Raw genomic sequence first — 24,240 nt, 5'->3', positions numbered from 1 at the left:
TCAAGATTGTACCTGATGATACTTAATTTTGAAGACATTAAAAAAGAATCCCGTGATGATGGATAACCCCGTTATCAAAGTCATGCCGTTTATCCAGAATGCAGAAGGAACACAAAAGAAGCTACCAGTATTTTTCGCGACTCTGACGACGAATGATAGTGGGAAAAACATCTACAAAAACAGAATTGTTCTTGATCTGCAAGTTAATATCTGAAGATTTAAGTCTAGTCAAAATACTATGATGTGCTTTTGCTGTCAAAGGTTTGGGCACGGTATTCTTCATGGTGTTTCAAGTGTAGTAAAAATTACTTGACCTATACCCGTGGTTTACCGAAAGACGATAAACCGATCTGCATTAGATGCAATCAAAATTAGGTGGCTTCCTTCAAGAGTCGTGAGTTTTACTAAAAATTCGCAAAAGAATCATTGACTTAAAGCCAACCGTAAGTTGCGTAAGAAATCAGGAAAAGATGTCTCCTTCCTTTTCTCGTTATTAAACCTAAAACGGAATCAGGAAAATGTTTTACAGTTTCTTTAAACACGGGTTTCAAATATTCATTACAGGTCCCTTTAAAATGATCAGGTAATTCTCTTAAAAATTTTACTAAATCATATCTATACTTCTAGACATAAATTTAAATGAATCTATCTTAATTTTAAATATTTTTCAAATTTTCTAGTAAAAGATATATATTTTTCTTCAGTACTAGGAATAACGCTTAATTTATAATCATCTTTCAAGTTCATCTTTCACAGGTTCTTTGATATAAGAAATGCGCATCATTATCAAATAAACTATGCATAATGACAAGTAAAAAGTTTGGAATTTATAGTTCAAATTACATCCTTCGTGCACTGGTCCTCGGTTTATCCTCCAGTTAAATGACGATTATCAACTACTTTTTTATCGTTTAGAAAAAATAATTTTCACATATGTAACATTTATTACTTGTTTTATAATTCATCAACACCTATCATAAATTTAGTATCTTTATATTTTTTTATTTTTCTCTTAATACATTTCTTAATTTCAATGGCGTCTTTTTTTTTAATAATTCACAAATTTTTTCATTGCATCATTTGCATTATAATAAACTGGAGATTTAAAATACTCATTATTATATTTAATGCAATAACTGAATTCACCTGCATTATGTTTTTGATATGGAAGTATATAAGAACTCTTATTTAATTTTAACCCTGTTATATTAATTTTTTCACCACTAAGATTAAATTTTTCTTTTAGAATTGATTTATACAATCCATTACTATTTCTTCTTCTATTTAATTATAAATTCTTATTAATTCTTATTAGTAAGTTAATCTAGGATTTGGCTGACAAGTGCTTTTCTTAATAAGCATTCAAAATTTACATAAATAACAAATCGAAATCTCCCTTAGCGATTATAATTAGTAAATTTTAAAAAGTCATCTTTTCTAGGCATTTTAATTTTATAGGGATTTTGACAATCTTTTTCATCAATTAATTTTATTTTTTTACTTGAATGTAAATTTAATAAACATCTATTACACCAATATACTCAATGCCATCCCATTTTATTTTTTAATAATCTGGAAATGCTTTTAATTCAGCAATAATTGATAGTTTATATATGATAAGTTTACATGTTTTTTAATTTATTTTTTCTGTATACTAACGCAATTTTTTTTCCATAACCATATACATTAATATATATATTTAAAAAAACGTCCCGTCGTAATGACTAATCATGACATCTGTTGAGAAGGTCGGGGCTTATAGTGTTGTTTGGGGCTTATAGCTCCAAATTCCCAGGAAACAGGAATTATTTTGGAAATTGCGGAAATAGGGCTTATTCAAGAAACAGGATAATTTGTCGTCAAGCTAGTGATATTTGATCATTCTACACCAGTTTAGGGATATTTTAGAAGTTTTTATGAAATTGCACTTCTGGAAACGATTTTCTAAGAAAATTCTGTTAGTGCCATAATCTCTTGGCTATAACATAAACAGGAAATCGCCGGAAGCTAAGAACGTTTTCTTTGTTGAACAGAATACGTTATATGTTGTTTGAATTTATTTGAATAATAACTCAGGAGGACTGTTTACCTAAGGATAGATATGTTTTAGTAAATGTCTTCCCAAAGGAAATGGGCTAGTTTTAACTTTTTAACGGAGAAAATCACGAAATGTACAGGCAGCACTTTGGGCGAGATTTAAACCTAGGTCAAACTACCAGTATTCAGCGATCTTAACCACTCAGCCACTTGTGGGTTGAAAGCAGTTTATTTAAAGAGAAGATACTGAGCCTGCATGCTATTTTCCAGTTTGCGATGTTCATCTTGTGTTAAGATGTTAAAGAGAATTTAAGAACTCGAGCGCTTTCATTAGTAAAAGTAAATAACGCTTGGAGCTGCAATACAGGCTCGAATTTCTTTCTTCATCTGAACTCTTTATTTAAGAGATTTTGACGAACTCGTAACATTGTGTAATTATATTCAACAATCGAATAACAGGTATATAAATCGTGAGGTTCTGCATAGACGGGCTTTAAAAATAAATTCGTTGGAAAAGGCTTTTGAGATTTGATGTGTAAAAACTCGTTGATGAGCCACCAACGCTTAATCAGGAAAAAATCAGGAGAAATCTAGGTATAAAATAAGGTGGATGTTAGCGCATCATTTACTATCACAAAATAATCATAGACCTGTAAATAATATATTCAGCTCGTATTTCCAGTTCCATAAAAATTTTCATTCCTCTACAAAGTTACCGATAAAGCATTTTGCAAGCACTATATTGATGCTACCAAAGTTATTTTGGAGAAGTCAAAAACTGTACATAAATTTCCGATCGCGCTTCTTACTCCATTACTGTTCAAGGATGGATTGAATTCTCTTTGGCAGTTAGCAGCATTGATCCTTTTTTAAATTAACATATATTCGTCTCTTTTCAGATGTCCCACTGATCCGAGTATTTTTCCAACTTTGAGTTTAGACGCGAGGGACAGGAAATCTCTTTTTGCCAATTTCAAGGCATTTCGTTTCCCTTCGACTGGACTCGTCAACTTTGAAGTGCAAATACGATTCTGTCAAGATCAGTGTAAAACGGTAAGTCATTTACTACCCACACTGGCACTTCTTCATTTCAGAAAGAAAATAGGATTTTCATTTTCAGGCACACCGGAGTCATAATTTAGTTGAATTTCAGAACGTCTTTTCTTTAAAATCAGATGTGAGGATAATTTCGTAGAAACATTTTTGATGACCAATTATTACATCACCCTCTTGAAAAGTTCGAGTATTCTTCACTTTAAATTTAATCGTAGGTAAAACTGATGCCTTTCTTTGAACGATGGATGATTATTATTTGCAAAATTCACAAATATTGTCTTTCATGATATCCTTCAGCAAAATTCGATCAAGACAGTCAGAAGCACAACGTTCTTTGAGGGAACATCTGAAGCTCATTTTTCTGATTTCTATGAGAGAAAAATAGTATTACGAGGAATTATAAGAGGATTTTTAGGGGTCCCTAAAATTGTGGATCCATGCTGTCACGTTTAGTGGGCCTTGAATACCAATCAGAGTCTATTATCCAGTTACTTCTGTTTTCGCTGTTAAGGAAATCACAACTTTTATAGCTTTTTCGTCATATATGTGGATTGATTTGAAAAAAGCCAGATATCAAATAATACCAGAACAGGAAAGTACAGAACCAGTTTATTATCCAAATAATTATTGACAGGATTTCTTGACTGCGGCTATTACGAACAGATGATATATAATTTAAAGAAATTCATGTCTACGGGAGTTGATTAAGTTTCATGGGTGACAAAAAATTTTAATGTGGTACCTAAATACAATAATATTTTATAAATTGCTTGATATCTCCCGTGCATACAAACAGTATGATCATAAATGAACTGCATGCAACTGTCATATTACATACCACATACGCACACGGACAGTAAAAATAATATGAGGAATTTTTTGAAGAAGAGGAATATATGTCAGATACCTTCGAAATTGTTTCATGTAAAATCTATGTAAATAAAACATTTTCAAAAATGATTTTAGATTAGTTGTACTTTCGCATATTTTGTTTCTTTAAGGCTTAATATTTGTTAAGGTTTTAACAGTTAAAAGAATAAAACACCTTTTCTGCATCTATATATTGTTATGAGTTTGGTATACATGTAAATAAATTTACAGATCAATGTATACCGTCGAGCAATTCCAAGAAATCAAAAATACTGAAAATTTCCCGACAGACGGGGAAAAACTAACTATATAAGAGCAGAGAGAGCATCAACCTTTTAGTTTAGCTCAGAGTCCTGAGAGTTCAGAATATTGAGTTCAAGAGTAGAGATCACCGTGTGAGCTTACGCATTTGAGGCTGTTTGCATTGCCTTTTGTTCATCATTCTTGGTAGTTTAAAGTGGTAACCAAACTTATCATACTGTTTCTGAAAAATTGGTAACTAACCAAAGTTTCGCATTCCAAAAAAGGACTCACCAGCACAGAAGCATTGGCTAAGAATTGCTTGCAGATTTGAAATACATCTTTCGTTTGATCATCCTATGCAATTTCTAACTTGACCTTCTTAACATTTCCTTTTACCATATCATAGAGACAAGCTTGCGTCTTAGCTGCATTTCGTATGCAACGACAGTAGAAGTTAAATATTGCGAGAAACTGCCTTATATGCTCTACACTCTTAGGTAGCAGATATTTCTTTAAAGGTTCTTATCTTTTCTGGTAATGGGGATATACCATCCAATGAAACTAGGAAATCTAGAAATCGGTTTTCGTTTTGTTCAGAAACGCATTTAGCTAAATTAGCACAGCTCGACAGCTCTTGAATGGGTTCAAACAGCTTTTCTAAATCGGCCTTGTGTGTGTTTTCATCTTCTGATGTTATGGAAACATCGTCGAGGTAAGCATAATAACAATCTAAACCTCTTAAAACATAATCAGTAAATCTTTGAAATGTTTGAGTTACATTTCTTTCCAAATAAAATGTTTGTGTACTCATATAATGCAATGTGAATGAGGGAATGGGACTATTCGCCGTGGCTATTTCGCCGTCGGGACGTTTCGCTGTCAAGACATATTTTTCTTAATTTTTCGTACAGTTTTACAAAAATACACCGTTACACGTAGCATATTAATTTTAAGAGAGTAAGGTGTTGACAAGATTCCAAATTAATTCTGTTTTCCATTCGGATTTCATCAAAATGTGAATTTCCTGCTTGTGAGTGATTTTTCTGAACTAGACGATTAAAATATTAAGAAATTTTGACGAATCATATGACTATTGCACCCGCATAATTTTGAAATGGATAACATAACTTCTGTTATACCATAAGTATGATTTCTGGTATAACAGAAGAATATATTTCTTCTGTTATACCAGAAGTATGACCCAAGTTTTTTTTTATGTTGACATAATTTTCCAACAAAGTATGTGTAATTTCTTTATATCTCATACTTGTAAATAACTATATGTATTAAAACCAACCTTTATTAAGTATACAAAAGGTAAAAGGTAAACAGAATTATTTAACTAAATAAATTTAATTCGAGTATAATACAGCAAGATAAAATGCAGCCAGATAAAGAAAATTATGTGTTGACGGCGGAACGTCCTGGTGGCGAAACGGCCACGGTGAAATGGCGACGGCGAAAAGTCCTAGACCCTGTGAACGATTACTGCTGTATTTTCTATATCAGAATGGTGGTACTGGAATTCGGTGCTAAGCTTTGACAAGATCTATTTTACTGAAAATCTTTTCTCCTGTTACATATTGAGAAACGCCATTTATCTCTAGTAAAGGGTAACAATCAGGCTCACGGAATTCAATTTCCTGAAATGACCAAATATTCTCCATTGTTTTTTTTAATAAAGTGGACTAGCGTAAGGATTTTTCGAAAGCCGAATGAATCCTTATTCCATTAAACCTTCAATTATTTTTCCAAAGCTGCTAAATTTCAGGTGATAATCATCCAATCTTCGAACAGACAAGAGTGCCTTCAGTTTCAATCCAGTATTATACATTATGAGTAACTGTGCTTGCGATTTTGGGATTAAATAATTCGAAATTTGTTTAAAATTTTAATATAAGGGCATTGTCACAAATGGAAGTTAGTCCCAAACTAAAGCGCTGTACGCTTTAGAATTTAAATTGGTATGGTTATCGATCAAACGTCGATGTTTTATATACACCAAAATTCTAAATTTATCTAAAAAATCTGCGCGAGTGATAGATTGTGATAGATCTACAACAATGAAGTGTCAGGAAAATCGTCTTCTTAAACCAAGATCAAGTTCAAAACTTTTAGTGCCTTAACTGCATATTTTTGAACCATTGGCAGCATATATATTCACAGTTGATGTTTACATTTTCTAAAGTTTTTTAGGAATTCAACTAAATGCTGCACTGCTATCAATCGAGAATCGAACCTGGTACTTTTATCCAAGTGAATAAGCGGCAGGGCACTTGACTACCATCGTCGCCGCTATTACGGAGGCCCTTAAGTGTTTTTCTGCCATTTGAATAGGGAAATGCATTTTTTAGCATTTTGAGCAAAACGGCTTACAAGCACATCCATGATACCAGCACAAACTATGAGTCTACTGTTTAATATAATGATTTTCGCCTCTTGATGTTTTAGAATTTAGCTTTCTGCTTTCACTATGTGGCCGAAATTTAGTACAATATGTGCGCTCTACTGCTTCAATGCCATGATTTCATGCTTTAAGGTTTGAAGAGTTAGCGAATGATCAATTACAACGACCGCTTACGTTCTCGGCTAATAAACTGCGTACATCAAATAAATATTTTCAAATTTTCACAGGACTAGTTTCGATCGTTACACCAAACCATCATCCTCAGTTGCAAAAGCGCAAATAAACGAGATACGATAAGATAATAAAGACTGAACAGGAGTCAAGCTACTGGCGCCATCTGTTGATGAGACCAGAACTAAAACATAATTTCTTTAAAGGCTGAAGGCAAAGATTGATTGGAATTAGGGTCGTTAACTGGAACAGAAAGAATTTTTTGAATGTGAAATGCCTCTAGAAAATCCAGTTAACCAATGGAAGATGTTTTTCGAATAATTTTGGCAGCAGAAAAATTGAAAGTGTGATTTTCGAACCAACAATGCTGGGCAACAGAAGACTTCTGTGTTTTTTTTTCTAACATATACATCATGTTCCTTAACGCGAAATTTTAAGACTCTCTTAGTTTGACCAATGTAAATTAAACCACACTAGCACGGAATCCTGTAAACACCCCAGAAATTCATATCCGGAAAGGGATCCTTGAGTATGGAACTCGGAATTTTATTCATGGGAGAATAAACGACCCGAAAGTTAAATTTCTGTAAAATACGTGCAACTTTATAGCTATGTTGCTTTATGGTGCAAATGTTATTATCTAATAGAGCTGAAAATATAGAAACTAAATATTTAGCTAACGGACACGAGGCAGTGCCTAAATATGATACAACAAGGCGGAAAGGAATACTACTTATGTGAACTTTGGGAAGAGCATATAATCTGGCACAATTCGCAACAGATGGGATAAGCGACTGTTTTAGGTTGCTTCAAAGTATTTGTGGAGATTTGATCGCAGTTTTTATTTTTGACAGGTCGGAAAGTGAAGGATCTTGGATCGGATTATATGGTCCTTCGTTTTAGTGTAACTATCGATATAAGTGTTCTTATCCATGACGACTATCTGGCCACCTTTGTCGACCTTTATAATATCAGAGTTAGAATGAATTTCGCGTATTGTAGCTCTTTCTCTCGCATTTAGATTTGGTTTCAAAGGCTTATTATTGAATTTCATATTATGAGCGATAAAATGCCTAATAATTTGTTTCTGTGTACCTGAGACTTTACTGACTTTGGAAAGCTTTTTCGATAGGAGCCAAAATCATTGGAATCGAGGGTTTAGAGGTTTGTGAGAAGTTAAAACTATATTTTATAACTCTCTCTTGTTCTTCTGATAAACTAACACTAGAAATATTAACTATTGGCTTAATGTTTACGATAGTAAGGTTTTTTGAACTACTTAAATTGGAAACTACGTATTTGAGTAAAATTCGTCTTTTGATAAAAATAATGTTAAAATTTTTCAATTCATGAATGTTGAGAGTCATCGATAGTGTACATTAGAATATCATTTTTTAAATTTTCATTTTCATGAATTATTTAAATCTTCAGTGATCCCTTTTTGTAAGCATGAACTGGTTTAAAAAATATTCTCCTTGTTTTAGGTTCGTTGCGTGAACAATGTCGAATCATTTGGAAGGAAAAAGAGAGACATCACCGAAGTAACTGATTATAACGACACCACAAATGGCTTGAACAGTACATTGAACGAAAGTTTTTCAGCTTCTCCTAATGGCCAAAACATGACAAGGTCTTATAAAGCTGGGTCCTCGATAATGCCACCAAATTCCGTTCATTCCTCCAGCTCTTCTAACACATACCCCCGAAAATTTAAAACTGCTCGCGTTACACAAGTGTTTGGAACTTTCACTTCAGCACCACCCATCAAGAAGATAACCAACAGCCATTCTAGACGGAATATTACAGAACCTTCAAAAACATGGCTTCCAAAAACCAGCAGTACTTCCGTACATTCAAATGAAGGCCACTGGACGGCATTAAGAAAAAGTTCCAACAGCTGGCGCTATCATACGACTGATGGTTTGGGATATGAATTACCAGCTATAGTGGAGACTGCAGTTAGATTCAAGGAAAATGAGACTCGACAAATTAATCAAAATGCTAGATTAAATCCAAATAAAGGTAATGGCAGATCTGAATATTTTAGGCAAGCATCAAGGACTGCTGCACAGCCTTTAATACGCCATACGTTTGCACCTCCCGAAAATCTGCTGTACAGTCCGAGACAAGTAAATGATTATAGACATACATTGTTGCAGAATGGAGTAAGACCTAATAGGATAGCCAATACACATTATGGGGTTCCTCCTAGAGATCAAGACATCAGAGAAGATTTTGAAAAAGCCCAGACCACCAATACCAGAGTGGTTAGCAATTATGATATTAAACACAGAACTTCATCTGGTCATTACCATACTTCAAATACAAAGCAACAGAACAACAGCTCTGCAGATGAAACCCATTCATCCGGTCAAACGCTAGACGATACAGTTGCCTCTTCTTTAACAACACCGGAACTTGTCATTTCAACCATAGTACCTGTTCCGGATGAATTACCTCTATCATTGGCCATAATGGTAGGAGAAGACCCAGGGGTCGATGTGTCTTCTTGGAAAACAAATCCCAGTCGTATCAACCTTCCAGGTGAGCGAAATTTTTCCTATTTTTTTAAATTTATCTGTAACGTCTTGTAAAACAGTTTGTAGACGTTTTTGAAAATCAAAACCTCAGTAACAAGAAAATGAAACTCCTTCGCGTTCAAGTTTTAGAAAAGTGCATACTTTAACACTTAATTGCCCTGATTTTCATTTGAAATTTGTTTCAAGTGCAGAACATTTTGTTCTTTGCATTTGGTTGTTCAAATTTTTCATTTGAAAGGTCAATAAAAATTTTAGTATATAAGTTACGGACCAAAGGTTACTGTGCGTGTTTAAGACTATAATGAAAAAAACATTAGAAATGTACCATAAAATTATGCATCACAAATTTAAGCTTTCATAGATTATACGATTTTCTATCATTAATATAAATATGTGTTCTGTACGGCGATAATAGTGAGGTCTATTTCGAGACATTTGTGTAAGACTCTGAGAAAAAAATCGTTCTGTGAATTGATTTTCTGAAACAGTGCTTTTTTTTTGTTTTGTTTTGTTTTTTTGTTATAGTAGTGTAAGGTATGTTGATACTGCTTATCGATAAATTGATTCCTTCCTCGTAATTTCATATTTAAATCTTCAGGACCCTTAAAGATATCTACTGTAAAAGCTACATCAATAACCGTCATTTCATAAACCATGAATCTTTTCATTTTGTAAGGTTGATATAAATTTACACCATCGAGAGTAAAATCTGCTTTAGATTGTTTGTGACTGAGCCCGTTAGACGTGATAAAAGTGATTTTTAAAAATACTTTCTCTATTACAAGTTGCGTATCTTTCACTCTGACTAAATGATGTCACTTAGTTGAATGACTCTAGTTATCTAGGTGAACGATGAAATGGTAAGTGATGACAATGTAGAAGCATTAGGTTTTTTCGAAGCAGGAGATGTGAAAAATGAGCAATGCCCTCACTGGGACTCAAACCAGGACCTCTCGAATACGCGCCGAGTGTACTACCGTTACACCATGCAGCAAAGAATGATAAAATACGGGTCGGGCTGCGCCCATATCTGCTATCTTATATACGCCCCCTTTTAAAGAGCGACGGGGGATTAGGGGACCCAATCGTCAAATCCTAGTAGTGAAGAATTATGCTCCACCAACTTTTAGTTCGGGCGCTACTGTGGAGACCTTTTTTTTTTTTTTGGAAGCAGGGGATATGAAAAATTTGCAATACCCTCGTCGGGACTCGAACCTGAACCTCTCGAATACGTGCCGAGTATGTTACCGTTACATCTCCAAGGCATACAGGAAAGAGGGAGAAAAAATACTGTATAACATCATAAAAAAATATTAGATTTTCCAATTAGTTTTAGTTACTTCTAATCCCTATGCTCCATCAGTTTCACTTCAGATGCCGGTGCCTTGCCCATTTTGATTTCTTTGCATGTTTATTGCTAGTATAGAAGAGAAACACGCCAATATGACAATCGAAATCGCAATAATAACCTTGTATTTCGTGCACTTTTATTAAAACACTATTTCCGACGATATACGTGAATTTATATATTGGTGCGTTTTGAAATTTGGCATATTTGTTGAAAGCGATAAAACATCAAATGTAGTTTACACTGCTAAAATTATTTGAAAGTCAGAACGATGTGACTTTTTTTTCCGCTCATGCACAATGTAAAAAAATAGGAAAGAGGTACCTTTTTCTGCTCAGGCATAATGGAAAGGAAAGGAAAATTGGTTGCCATATATTAAGAAGTTCGCCAAGTGAATTATTCTTGGCGCAAATTGAAAAAATTGTGCCAAGATAAAGTTTTGAATTTCTCTTTAAAAAGTAATAGTAAATTTCGCACTAAATTTTACCAAAATTTAATATGTAGGCATAATTTGAATCTTAGAATCAAAATATGGAAAAAAAAAATGTTATGTTATTTCAGAAAAAGTCCGATTTTGTGTCAGAATACCTATGGTAGAACAATGCTATATATATATATATATCTAATATAATCCTAAGTCGCGCTTTCGAGACATGAGAGTTTGAATTTTGTCAATCGGCTCAGTAGAACGAGAGTTATAGAACACTCCCCCTCCCTTCTTTTTTTTTTTTTTTTTTTTTTTTTTTTTGTGCGCAGGGTGCTTGCCCTGTTGAAAAGCTGGATTCCTAGCAAAACCTGAGGACACAATTTTGACAAAGAAATCTGGAGAAAAGAGATAAATAGCGACACTTCAAGTAGAAGTGTCGCTATTTATCGACACTTTACTAATACAGAAAATAATACAATGATTATGTTGTTCTTACATAAAAGGTGTAAATACATGAAAGGTTCTCCGCATCATATACGATATGCATCGTTTTCCTCTGTGGAGCTGTTTATATCAAATGTGATATAGGAGCGAAATGTTTGTTGAAACCCACTACATTATATTTAGGATTCATTTAAAATTTTCATTGTTCATAAGCCATGTTCGAATACTATGAAACTTATTTTTTTCCCAATGGTCGGATATTTTTCTAGTAAAGCTTTCGTTAACAATGACCGAATAATCGGTTATTTAACCGTCATATCGCAGATAACATTATCCAGAAATACACCACAAAGGAGGATGAAATTACAGCCGCAAGAAAGGAGAAACTTCATCCCAGTTTTGATGAAAAACACCGGGAAACGGATATTTGATGGGTCTCTCTCTCTCTCTTCCCCTACCAACAAGCATTAGAAGACTTTCAGCTCGACAATATTTTCAGCACGCCCATAACAATTCACACTTACAAATATTCATGTCTTCTCCGGGATTTGAACCGGGTCCAAGGCTATGGCAGCCAGCTCCTGTACTACCATGCTAACAGGGCGGCTACGAAACTTACTTGAATGGAAGATCTTGACGATATGAGTATTGCTGTCAACCCACATTAAGTTGATCTCAGCGATTCATCTCCCCATAGGCGAAAGAACTCAGTTAAAAAGCAAGATAGTCCCAGTTTTCTCAAAATGCGTTTGATTGCTGCACGTTTTGAGAAGATTTTGCTGTAGTCTCTCGCTTTTTAGATACTACACGGGACATAGGCGATCAAAAAGCACACACACACATACACACGTATTAAAAAACAGTTTACCAGTAGCTAATAAATAGTAGTTAATAAATAATAATGAAATAAATTCAGTTTTTACATGGGAGAGGAAATCTTCGAAACATTCCGTTCTCGAATCGGAGACAGACATTTTGCCGCTTTGTCATGTCCTAAATTCTACTGCCAGGTGTCTCCCTAAATGCTACAAATTTTGCAATCCTAAATATAATTGTTCGATGCTTTTCTAAATTAAAAACATTTGGTTGCTCCTAAATTTTGCCCCACCGGTTGCCGTTACTACCCTAAAATAAAAATCGAACTTTCCTGGCTCGCTTTCAACTAAAGCCACGAGATTGTTGAAGGGATTGCACTCATTGTTTTAGTTTGTGCATGCAAAACGCGCAATGTTGTTCTACGCAGTGTTTAGAAATGCCTCATATAGCTTTAATATTTGTGTATAAGTGTGGAAACATATAATACACATTGATCTTTCCAACTTTTAAGTTTCTGATTCATTAATGGTACAGAAATGTTTTTAGAAGTAAATATCTGATGTGAAAACACCATATGACTTCCTTCTATCGCCTATTAAATTGTGCACATTTTTTGCTGCATTTCATTTAAACTTATTTCCTCGAATTTCATTAGAGATATAGTATTTCTCATTTAATTAATTCAGTAATCACTTCGCGACAAAGCAAAAATGCATAAAAACTCTTATCAGCTTCATTAAAAATTGTAAAATAACCGACAAAGATAAAACACTAAACACAGTAGAAAGAGTTAAAGAAAACAGTTTTTAGAATTAAAATTTCTACGCCAAAGCAAACAATACGAACCTGCGGGAAGAAAGACCAATTGAATTTCGGTGCACAAAATTCAAAGTTAACTTTCTGCCCTATTGGGAAAAAGACACTGATACTGGTGCATAAACGGACTTAATTCATTGCTTTACTAAAGGTTCCAAATGTAAAAAAATAGCGGTTTCGTTAAGCCTAGGGCCACTTAAACTTTCAAACTATTGATAATTCTACAACTGTTGCATGCATATTAACGAAAGGCAAAATAACCTTAGCTGGAACATAAGAACTAAGTCATAAGAGCATAAAAACTTAACCGGAACACAATTCAACTACTTTTAAAACAAAAAATGCACAATTTATCAACATATATGAGTAAAAATACTGAGCTCATCGAGTCGGGTTACAGAATAGGAATATAGTATATATATATATTTATATATTAACCGATTGCAACGAAGTTGGGAAATACAAAACTGTACGTTATAGCAGTTCCATTTAGAAAATTTCAATCTTCTGCAGCTACCACTTTTGAGTTATGTGAGAAACATACATGTACAGATGACGCAATAAAATCTTATATAATGTGATCTTATTATCATGATTTTGCACTTAAAATTCTCACACTTGTTTCTTAAAATAGGCATCCAATTTAAAAACGTTTAAACTGATGATACTCAAAAGAAAAGACAGCTCCTTTTACACTTTACAAATATTTTAGAATCATGAAAAACACACTTTTAATGCTGTAGAAATTTTGCAAGGAATAAAAGATATTCCTCTCAGAGCAACGTTCAGGTTTTGCTCTTTATAAGATCATAAATGATTGTTCAATATTTTAAGCTCCAAACCCTTTACTACTTGTTATGCTTATATTAGTGTTGAAATATGCTTATATTAGTGTATATGGAAACTCAGATACATTTTTTTTTTCTTTATAGCAAACAAAGACGATGTAGGTTTGGTCTGCACATCCGTCACAACCATCGCAGCCACAGCTGTCTCACTGTCCGTGTTGCATGTCCTGGGACTGGTTGGGGCTTACTGCTGCTGTAAGTGGCATCGCAAAAGCAAAAGGAAGAAAATCCTGCAGAACAGTCTCAAATTACCACGTCCAGCGCCCATGCACCGAAGGACGAGTGGTGCAGGGCGCACAGAAGAACTATTTTACGCCAAACCGGACGTCTCGTTCAGAAATGTGTACGGGTCTTACGAATCATCCCCATAAACGAAAGAAAAAATATGTTCATTTTTTCAGTAAAGAGCAAACACTTTTATAAACAATTTCAAAACGTCAATAAACTTAACATCGCTGGATGTGTGTCTGCGGGAAGTTGCGAAATTATTAGCAAAAGGGTTATAACAGACTTTTAGATGTTGAAGATTGTGATAGTGTTATAGATTGGTACTTCCTGGTACTTTACATGATGTGTTTCAAAGATCGTGCGAATAAATATCTCTTGAATGACATCGTTGGCCCATGTTTCTAGTTAGAGAAATAAATCAAGATCAATTAAGCTTTTGGCCATGATGCTTTTAATCAGAAGAAAGAAGGTTTCATAAAAATGTACGCAACATACATTTCCCGTCGAAACATAATACCAATGAGAAAGATATTTTCCATAGCTGAATTGATCGAAAGAAGAAAAAATGCCCATTTTTCACATAACAAAATTACCTAAGAAATTATTAATTAGAAGTTTTGTTAGCTAAAGATAAATTTTATTCCAATCTCTTAAATTGTCGAATGTGAGTCAATAAAGGTTGTATGTTATAATTACCTTACATCTCAATGATTTCAGCTTTGGATGCTAATGAATTTTTAAATGCCATTTGTAGGAATGCTAAATATGAAATTACAATCGACTCCCGTCAGTATGATTCTCGATATAATGCTCCACAAGGTAGCCCTGAGCGATCATTCGCAAGTCCAATTTAGTACGATGACCATCTGAATTGTCATTTTATCGTTAGTATTTGGAGACTTCTCTTAGCGAGAGTCGATGTTCTACCAAAAAATTCATTCTCATATGACACTTGAATCTATATTTCCGTACACTGTCACTCTTCCTTCTGGTCGAGTGGAAAGTATTAAGTCTAAATTTTGACGCATATTTTAATGCCGTTTTTTCGATTTCAAAAACAATTATTTTATTTAAAAAGAGCTTTAGCAGGATAAAAAACGATTTAACAGATTAAAAATTACACTTTTTTTTGTGTTTGTGAAGAAAATTCGAACATAAATTTATTTTTCACATGTAGACAAAATATTTGAAAAATGTAATTTTTCGTGTATTTAACTAAAAGCTATCATATCACCAAGACGGTTATCGTGTCTGAAAGTTTACCGTATTCTATTAATTTCTTCAGCTAGAATCATATGGCCACGATTTATCGTTCAATATTTATTTAGCGTGTAATCTTTTCTAACACCCTGCCTGTGCTTCTTTGTATCTATACCTGTGTCTAAAAATAACGTTCTAAATCATTTTACAGAAGGTTGTTTTAGCATGGAAAAAAAAAAAAAAAAAAAAAAAAAAGCTTCTGCACAGGGATTTAGTCACGGGGCCCATCTCAAATGCGTGTAGGCCTTTCTGATATTAATTCTGCTAACTTTTAAAGAAAACAATTTCATTCAGAAGTATGTAATTTATGGCGTTAAAAACATTTTTTCTAAAAGGCAATAATGCCGCTTACGCTCATAAATTTGTCACTGGATACAACTTTCATGTATTTTATGATTAATATTACAAGTTAATTATACAGTCGAAACTTCTCTTTTACAGACACTCTTGAGATCAAAACATTTAACCGTTTAATGAGAGTGTTTTTATCTGCCACTTCGAGGATCCGGGGATTTAGAAACTGTTCCTTAGTGTGGAGTGTCCGTAGAAGGAGATTCGACCATGTTACTATAAAAGTAAATAGACGATTTAAGTTATCAACATCTGATGACAGCCAGAACACATCAAGCAGAATGCTTGATAATCTCGGCATAAGTGTAAGTTGGATCTTGGAAGTAATCAAGAATTATCTTGGTGCTTTGAAACCGCTCCGTTTGTTAAGCAATAAAATGTGATTTGAAAGACAAATAAAAGACCTTATCTCAAGCTAAATAATAATATTCTGGAAACTGGCTAATTTCCACTCTGTGTGCAAGATGAATTATTGAAAAGACTCTACAACAGATGCTTGTAACTTCTAACTGTTTCCTTTGGGTTTGAGAGAAATTTCGTTTTAGCTCTTTTTCAAACTTACTCAAATTCTATTATAAAGGAAAGGATAGATGGTGTGATGTAAAAAACGTTTCTTCGTAACACATATTTATACAGAAAATTAAATTTCTTGTTTGCCAGTTAAATGTTACAAATTTCAAAGGCTGAAGCTAATCTAATTTGTAGCAAATCTACTTTTGAAATGGGCTGTATAGCCCCATTCTCAAGACAAGAATACTCCTAAATCATAACTGACACAAATATCGAACAAATGTATATGAATAATCTAAAAATAATTAAAATCAACGTTAATTTTAACAGGATAATATATGTTATACCTTATGCTCTTGTTATTTCTTCTCTGTTGTATTTTATAGAGGAAACTGCTTTTTGTAAAATAAATGCATGTTTTACTTTCCCTCAATTCTGACTGGAGTTAAAAAAATATATCACCTTTATTTTATATCTCCAAACTAATCACAGCTATTAATTTGATTTTATTAACTGCATGAATTTATTAATTTCTAACTGCATGAATTTATTAATTTCAGTCAATCTTCATCATTTTCAATAGAAGTGTTCTTTGAATTTTATCTTAAAATTGTTATGCATTTCAGTAAACGATTACGCTGTTAAATCTAAAGAAAAAAATTCTATCTTTACTACGAAATATATGATATTAAAAATGTTTAATGAATTAGAATAATACGAGTCATATTCATAAATATCTGCCGGATATATTTAAGTCAATGTACTTTACAATATATGAGCTGAGAAAAGTAATCAGAAATATCAGCTCTGATCATATGCTTATTTTATTCTCTTTGGAATCTCTAAATTATAAAGAAAGTGCCAGTGTAAAACCACAGACTGAATTCTTTATTACATTTATTAATCAGATCAGTAAAAGATTTTCTTGATACTACTACTGACATTAATAAGATTGTCCTTTCCGTCTCCACTTGCATCAAGGGGCGGCCTAAAATCAAGCTATTGTCATCAAAACATCATCTCCCAGCTCGCCTCCCGAGAGAAATTCAGGAGCATCACAATAGGCTCAGGGAACCTTATTTTCAATCGAATTTCGGATTTTATCCCTAAATTCGAAGCTGACAGCCTAAATAGATATGCTACGGTTTTAATCGAAAGCTATAAAAAACAGTGCAGCACAATAAAATCGAAAGCTTTACTGTCGGAGGTAATTCAGTTTGGATTTTCGCCAGGAAATTTAAAAATCGAAAAACACAGAACGGCCAATCCAGATGAATTCAGGCGTATTTAAGTGCCAGAATGATTATAAAACTTGAAAAAGACGATAAAGTAAATGCATTTGGCGAATGTTTCAAGGTGAAATCCTCCCCATACACTATTCCTTAAAATCAAACCTATGCTTTTTAAAGACAGAATAGTATTTTGATAGTTAGATAGTCGCTCCTACAGCTATATCCTACTATCTCTCTATAAGTTCCTAAATTCAAATGAAATTGTCCCTTCTTCCTCAGGATTTGAAAAACAGGAAATTTTCAGGATCAGACAATGTAACAAAATAAGATGATCAAAACCTCCAAAACCTCATTTTGAACCTTGCATTTTAACATTTAAAAAGCATTTTAACATTTAAAAAGCATTAAAGCATTTTAAACATTTTCTTATCCTACTTTCCCGCGTTTTGGAAGCATGCTAGTATTATTTTCATCTCGAAGAAAAACTAGACCTGTCGCCATGGAGAACTATATGCTATATTAGTTTCCTTCCCAGTTCTGAGAAAATTTCCGAAAGGATAATTAATGATCGGATGATACCAAAACTGGAATGACTCCATCAAGAGCAATTCGGGTATAAATTTCCTAACTGCATGCAGCTTCATTTGCAATGCAGAATTTGCGACTTCAGCTCTTCAAAGGTATGTATGAGACACTCAAGATGTTTGTGCTAACGTAACCAAAGTTTTCGATAGCATAACGGCCTTACTGTCAGACTTGTTCAGATCGGTTCTAGGAAAAAAGCCCGCAGGAAAACAGCCCACAGGAATAATGCTCACAGGGGGTAAAAAGCCCACACAGAAATATGCCCACATAGATAAAAGCTCACATGGAAAAATACTCACTTAGAAATATGCTAACTCGGAAAAAAGCTCACACAGAAGTATGCTCACATGGAAATAAGCCCACTGATAAATAATTCACATAGAAATATCCCTACATTAATTAATCAATAATTAATCGATTTGAACATCGTACACCTACTTGAATTTTCTAAAGAAAAATTATTTAAATTACCAAAACATCTATGGTATATATTTCAAAAATTTTATAACTTATGTGCAGATTCAGTTGCTACATAAGATTAACAAATGGACCGTTTTGGATTAAAAGGAGGGGAATAAGGAAGAAAACATGAAACAGAATTATACAGTAAAAATTATTATAATTTTAATTGTTAAAAAAATAATAAATATGTTACACATTTTTAATATAAACATTTAGAAGAATAATGAATGAGAATTTAGAATGATTATTTTATTTAAATTACTTAAAATATTTAATTTTATCATCGATTTCATCATAGTTTCTTACATGATTCACGATTACCAAATGTAAGTTTTTCATGTTTAATTTTTTTTTTAATTCAGTACATCCTGTATTTACATTAGCTAATTAATATCAAACGTTGAGAGGCTAAATCTTTTTTCAGCCCGTCAAATAAAAACCACATACTGGGATGGCTACAATTAAATAATGAATTTAGTGCGTTATGAGAGCCTTCGCAACAATTTGCAGTTTTAAGAGATTTTTCGAAGGCTGCTTTATAACGTTCAACTGAGAGGCATAATCAAAATGCTTCTAAAATTTAAAATTTCTGCAGACGTTTTACAACTTTTTTGGCTCAAAACTTGAATAACTATCTTCAAGCATCAATTTCTATAGATACACATCAAAAGTATGCAAACATAGAGTAAAGAAACAAAAATTAATTATTAGCAGTTACACGGAAAAAAATATCGTACAGGGCCAGTGGTATAAAAAAAATTCCCGGAACATGCAAAATTTTACAATAGTTTTCATGCTTTTATTTATCGCCCCTGAAAAGGTTAATATGAGCATTTGTCCATGTGAACATATTTCATGTGATTTTTTTTTTTTTCGTGTGAGCATTTTTCCATGTGAGCTTTTTTCTATGTGGGCATATTTCCTTGTGGGCATTTTTCCTGTGAGCTTTTATACCTGTGAGCATTATTCTGTGAGCATTTTTCCTGTGGGCATTTTTCCGGTCACCGTTCAGATCGAGTTCTACCGTCAGAAAATTTTTGAACATTCACTCTTTCTTGAGTGACAGAATCTTTAGTGTTCGCTTTGGAAATTTATTTTCAAGACACATCTCGATGTACTTGAAAGTTTTTGAAATTACTTCAAAGATTTTGATGCCTTTATAATACATTATTATTCGAACTAATCTTTTACTCGAACATTCTAGATCCAAAACCAAATCGCAAATTAGAATTATTAAAGCTAAGCATTTATTGATGCTGCAGACGAACTTGGATACAACACTTGAAATGATAATGAAATCATATCATCTACTGGGGGTGCAAAAATAGAAAAAAATAAATAAAAAAATAAACTGAGAACTTTCAGATTTTACATTACGCTCAAAGGGGCGTTTTTTAACGGTTTGTGTGTTACCTTTATTTATGAAATATCATGTTCCTCGCACTTAAACTATAAAATTCAATTCAACAGCAATATTGCAAAATAATATTTATTGAGTCTATCTTTAAAATTTCCGATACACAGTCTCGCGCGCGCGCTGGAGATAATTTTTTTTTTTTCCCTCGTACAGTACTGCCAATCGTTGAGTTTGTTAATCAAAAATTCGTTGAGGTTTTACAAAATATGAAATCGATAATAAAACAAATTTCCAAATGAGGGCTTCCAGATGCCGATATTCGGTGAAGGATTACGTTATTTAAAATTCGATGGCTCTAGGTACACTGCGGGGGGGGAAAGAAAGAAAAAAAAAGGGGGGCTGTTCTATATCTCCCGTTCTACTGGGCCGACTCTCAGGAAATTAAATTTGCATTTTTCATGTCTAAAAAGCGCGACTTAGGATATTAGATTTATACATAGCATTGTGCTAATATTTAGACACAAAATTGTACTTTTACTGAAATGACATGCCAATTTTTTTTTCCATATTTCGATTATAAGACTCAAATTATGCCCAACTACCAAGTTTTGTAAAAATCGCACGAGTAGTTAAAAAAAAAATAGCTCTCAAAATTTTAGTTCCTCAGTGTTAATTCAATTTGATATATCAATATAAGTGTACTTAAGGGCCAGTCCACCTTCGAATGGCCGAGAATAATATTTGTGGGGAAAAACGATGAACAAATTAATTAACGAAAGACATTTTAGTGTAGACAAACGATTATAATATAAATTTAACATTCACGAGAAGTGAAAAGTAGTTATTCGTCAGTTCTTTTTAACAAAAGCAGCGTTCTCTGCTCCAACGTCAATCGTCCATCATCTAAAACGGTGATACCCCCTAATTCAGTGGTCGACAACCTATAGAACTTCATGGGTCACTAAATGTATGATTCCTATTTGGCGGACCACTGATATGAATTTAGAAAAAAAAAAAAAAAAAAAAAAAAAAAAAAAAAAGGTAAATACATTTACATAATAATTGTAAGGTTTTAAGTTAAACTAACCAAGTTTCTTTTTATTTTAAGTTACCCTTTCCTGTGAACTCTTATTTCAACTTCCCTTCAGAATGAGCGCGCGGTTCAGCTTTATGCTAATTTTTGTTGGAGCCAAGTTTTGTATTTAAAGGTTAGTGAGGAACTTCTCAAGTGTGAGAAAGCTTTTAGTCTCAGACCACGTCGGCTCTGTGGACGTTCGCCAGAATAGTTAGTATTTAAATTCTTACGCCTTAGTGCTATTCCTCAAATACTGATTGAAAAGATTTAAGTGCGTTAGTACTTAGCTAAGGTTTGCTACGCGCCATAAATAGGCCAATCTCGCGTTTAAGCTCTGTAACAGCGACTATTTATAAGTCTACTGAAGTGTTACTTTAAATTGCTTGATTGTTCAGTTTTAGATCCAAGCGCGGTCATTATTTTTCCGTTATCACTCCCGAGCTGGGAGTTGCTGTAAATAGTGGTTTAAATAAAAAGGTCTTTTACACCCTTCTTACGTTGTAATTCTTCTAGCACTCACAAGAACATAGCTGCATCCGGTGGTGACGATTCAGCTCACTGTTCGAGTTCAGGACCTTGATACTGTCACCATTATGTTTGCCAAGAGTATGCACAGAACATCAAGTCCTGACATAATAATCAAAAAACTTTTATTTTTAAAACACGCCGAACAAATACTAATTCAGAAGTCAAAAAAACAAAAATCAGCGTTATATTTTCAAAATTTAAATTTGTGAAAATTTTGAAAATATAACGCTGATTTTTTTGTTGTTTGACTTCTGAATTAACTTTTATTTTATTAATGTGAGCCATTAAAAGTAATAAAGTTTTAGAGTAATTATTTTTGAAAAATGAAAAATTTGGGTTTATTTACGTATTACACATTTTTAGTGTGGTATTTTTTCCTGTTTGCTTGAAATCAGTTTGTGGATTTTTGGTTCCAGTGATACCACTGCCAGACGAAGAGCCACGTTTATTTTAATCCGAGACCTGTACGGAGTTTTAACTGCTATTGCAGATGAAAATATCTTTTCGCACAAACATGTTGTTGAAAACTGAATTAAAATTTTCATTGCTTTTCCACTCAGTGATGAGTATTAATTTTTTATAGAGAGACAAAAATGAGGTTTTGATAAAGATGACTGGAATTTGGTTTTAAAATTGTATCACAAGACAGATCAATCTAGCTTTCTTTTTCATTCATGTTTAATTTGCTGTTTTCAGTGTTTGCTGAAAATGGATAGATTATCCACATATTTCCATGCCTACGATCTTGCTTTAAGTCATGAAAACAAAAATATTCTGTCAGAGACTAAGTGTTGTTGAATAATGGATACCACTTGCTGGTTGAGATCCTTCTCTTCCATATTTTCGTTAAAATTTATAACATTTGCAGATTTCCTTTTACAGCGTCTGCCACAGTGATATATATATACATATATATATATATATATATTTTGAAAAGCATCCACTTTACCTAATACAATAAACACGTTCTTAATTTGTCCTTGAATATGTTTAATTCGGTTAACAGAGGGAAAACATGTGTCAGGTTTGCAAGCTTGGCTACCCACTCATCGTCGGACAAGAGTTCTTGAAATTCCGAATGATTTTATTGCTGAAAAATAATGTGATTTTTACATGCAGGACGAACAGTCGAGCCAGTATTTTGTCCCTCGAAAGCCATCTCACCTCACCGTGAAGAAGAAGGTAAGTATACTGGAACCCATTTCTTTACAAAGTTGTTTCAAATAGTCGAGAATTAAGCGGTTTGTGTCGAAATTCGTTTATGATATTAATAACATCTGATAACATTTTGTGTAGTTCTGGAGACATTTTTTTTCACCACAAGATGCTCACTATGTGTGATGCAGTGTGTAGACAGAGAGTCTGGGTGAATAACATTTTTCATATTTGCAACAACTCCTGAGCGATGTCCAGTTATGTTCAGTCAATTCTTCAATTCTGGGCTTAACAGTGATGTTAGCAGACTTATTACTTTCTGTACAGCTTTTTTTTCCAAAACCTCTTCACAGGCTTGCAATACGCAAGGTTTGAATATTAATTCTTCGTAATATGACTTTTTGAAGTGCTATCAGATTAAAAGCCTTTGATAGGGACTAATTTTAACCATTCATATTTTAAGGCACCTATATATTTTTGCATATTTTCACGCATTTTTTGAAAATATTCAAGTAGTTTCTTAGCTAAATTTGGGTGATTTGATGAGGTACGCAATAATTACAAGAAATAATTATAAATTCTGCATTAGAGGAAACTGCGGTATTGAAGTCACAGGAATTATTATCTACAGTCAGTATAAGAGCTTTTCTTATTCATTTAGGTCCACAGCTCACACAACAATAGGCTTTCTTCATTAAATTCCGATGTTTTAGCCAATACAAATATTCCGATCCTTAACAATTGATGATCTCAGTGCGAAAAATGTTGCATAAGTCAGGTATTCAAGATTCAAATGTGCTCATACTACGTAATTATGGTAGTGCTAACGGACTCAATATTTTAGGGCAAATGAGCCAACAAAATATTATATTTGAAGTTCAGACATCGTTATTTAAAGAAAAAAATATTACACTTATTTGACTTTTGTGAATGATTTTAACTCAAATAATCTATCTGTGATCTTTACGTCTATGTACGGTATCCCCCTACGCGTAAGAAGCAAATTATCAATCTGAATTTTTTCACTTCTCCACATAACAGCAAATGCTCAACTCCCTAGAATTTCTGCTTTGATAAAGAAATTAAGTACCTCAGTAATACATGAACAGCAGTTCCGCTTAAAAATAAAAATTACCTTCCAGATTTTATTCTGAAAGAAATTAAGGAAAATTAAATCGAGAAAAGATGAGGATTGAACCAACAGACTGTCAAAGGCAAAAACCAATCGCGTCAACTGCTTGATTCAAAAGTATAGAAATGAGAGCAGAGATATACGTTTAGCAATATGAAAAATGGCCAGCAATAGACTCTTGAAGATTATCAAAACCCCTTGGAATAAAAAGGCCAATCATTCCAGCCTGCTGCGTCATTAACGGCAAAGTGCGTGCATAGAACATGATACAGTAAACTTGATGGCCAAATATTTTTAAAACTGTAACCTAACACAGTTCTTGAGCATAGAATGATATTGAAA

The 24,240-nt window shown here is 33.3% G+C and overlaps 1 protein-coding gene across 1 annotated transcript in view; it reads left to right on the top strand.

Moving 5' to 3' along the window:
- The window catches only part of LOC118200198 (uncharacterized), a 126,227-nt gene extending 111,746 nt beyond the window's left edge, over nucleotides 1-14,481 (top strand). Inside the window, exons 20-22 of the mRNA XM_085815727.1 lie at nucleotides 2,937-3,090; nucleotides 8,269-9,328; nucleotides 14,108-14,481. Of these exons, the coding sequence (XP_085671853.1) occupies nucleotides 2,937-3,090; nucleotides 8,269-9,328; nucleotides 14,108-14,394 (1,501 nt within the window). The 3' untranslated portion in view covers nucleotides 14,395-14,481. The remainder of the gene's footprint in view (nucleotides 1-2,936; nucleotides 3,091-8,268; nucleotides 9,329-14,107) is intronic.
- Nucleotides 14,482-24,240: the final 9,759 nt, after the last annotated feature.

The sequence above is a fragment of the Stegodyphus dumicola genome, chromosome 4 (genome assembly GCF_044657685.1).
Source record: "Stegodyphus dumicola isolate Sdum_Otavi_A_Nest chromosome 4, ASM4465768v1".
Taxonomy (NCBI): Eukaryota; Metazoa; Arthropoda; class Arachnida; order Araneae; family Eresidae; genus Stegodyphus; species Stegodyphus dumicola.
This window is presented reverse-complemented; position numbering and strand designations above follow the sequence as displayed.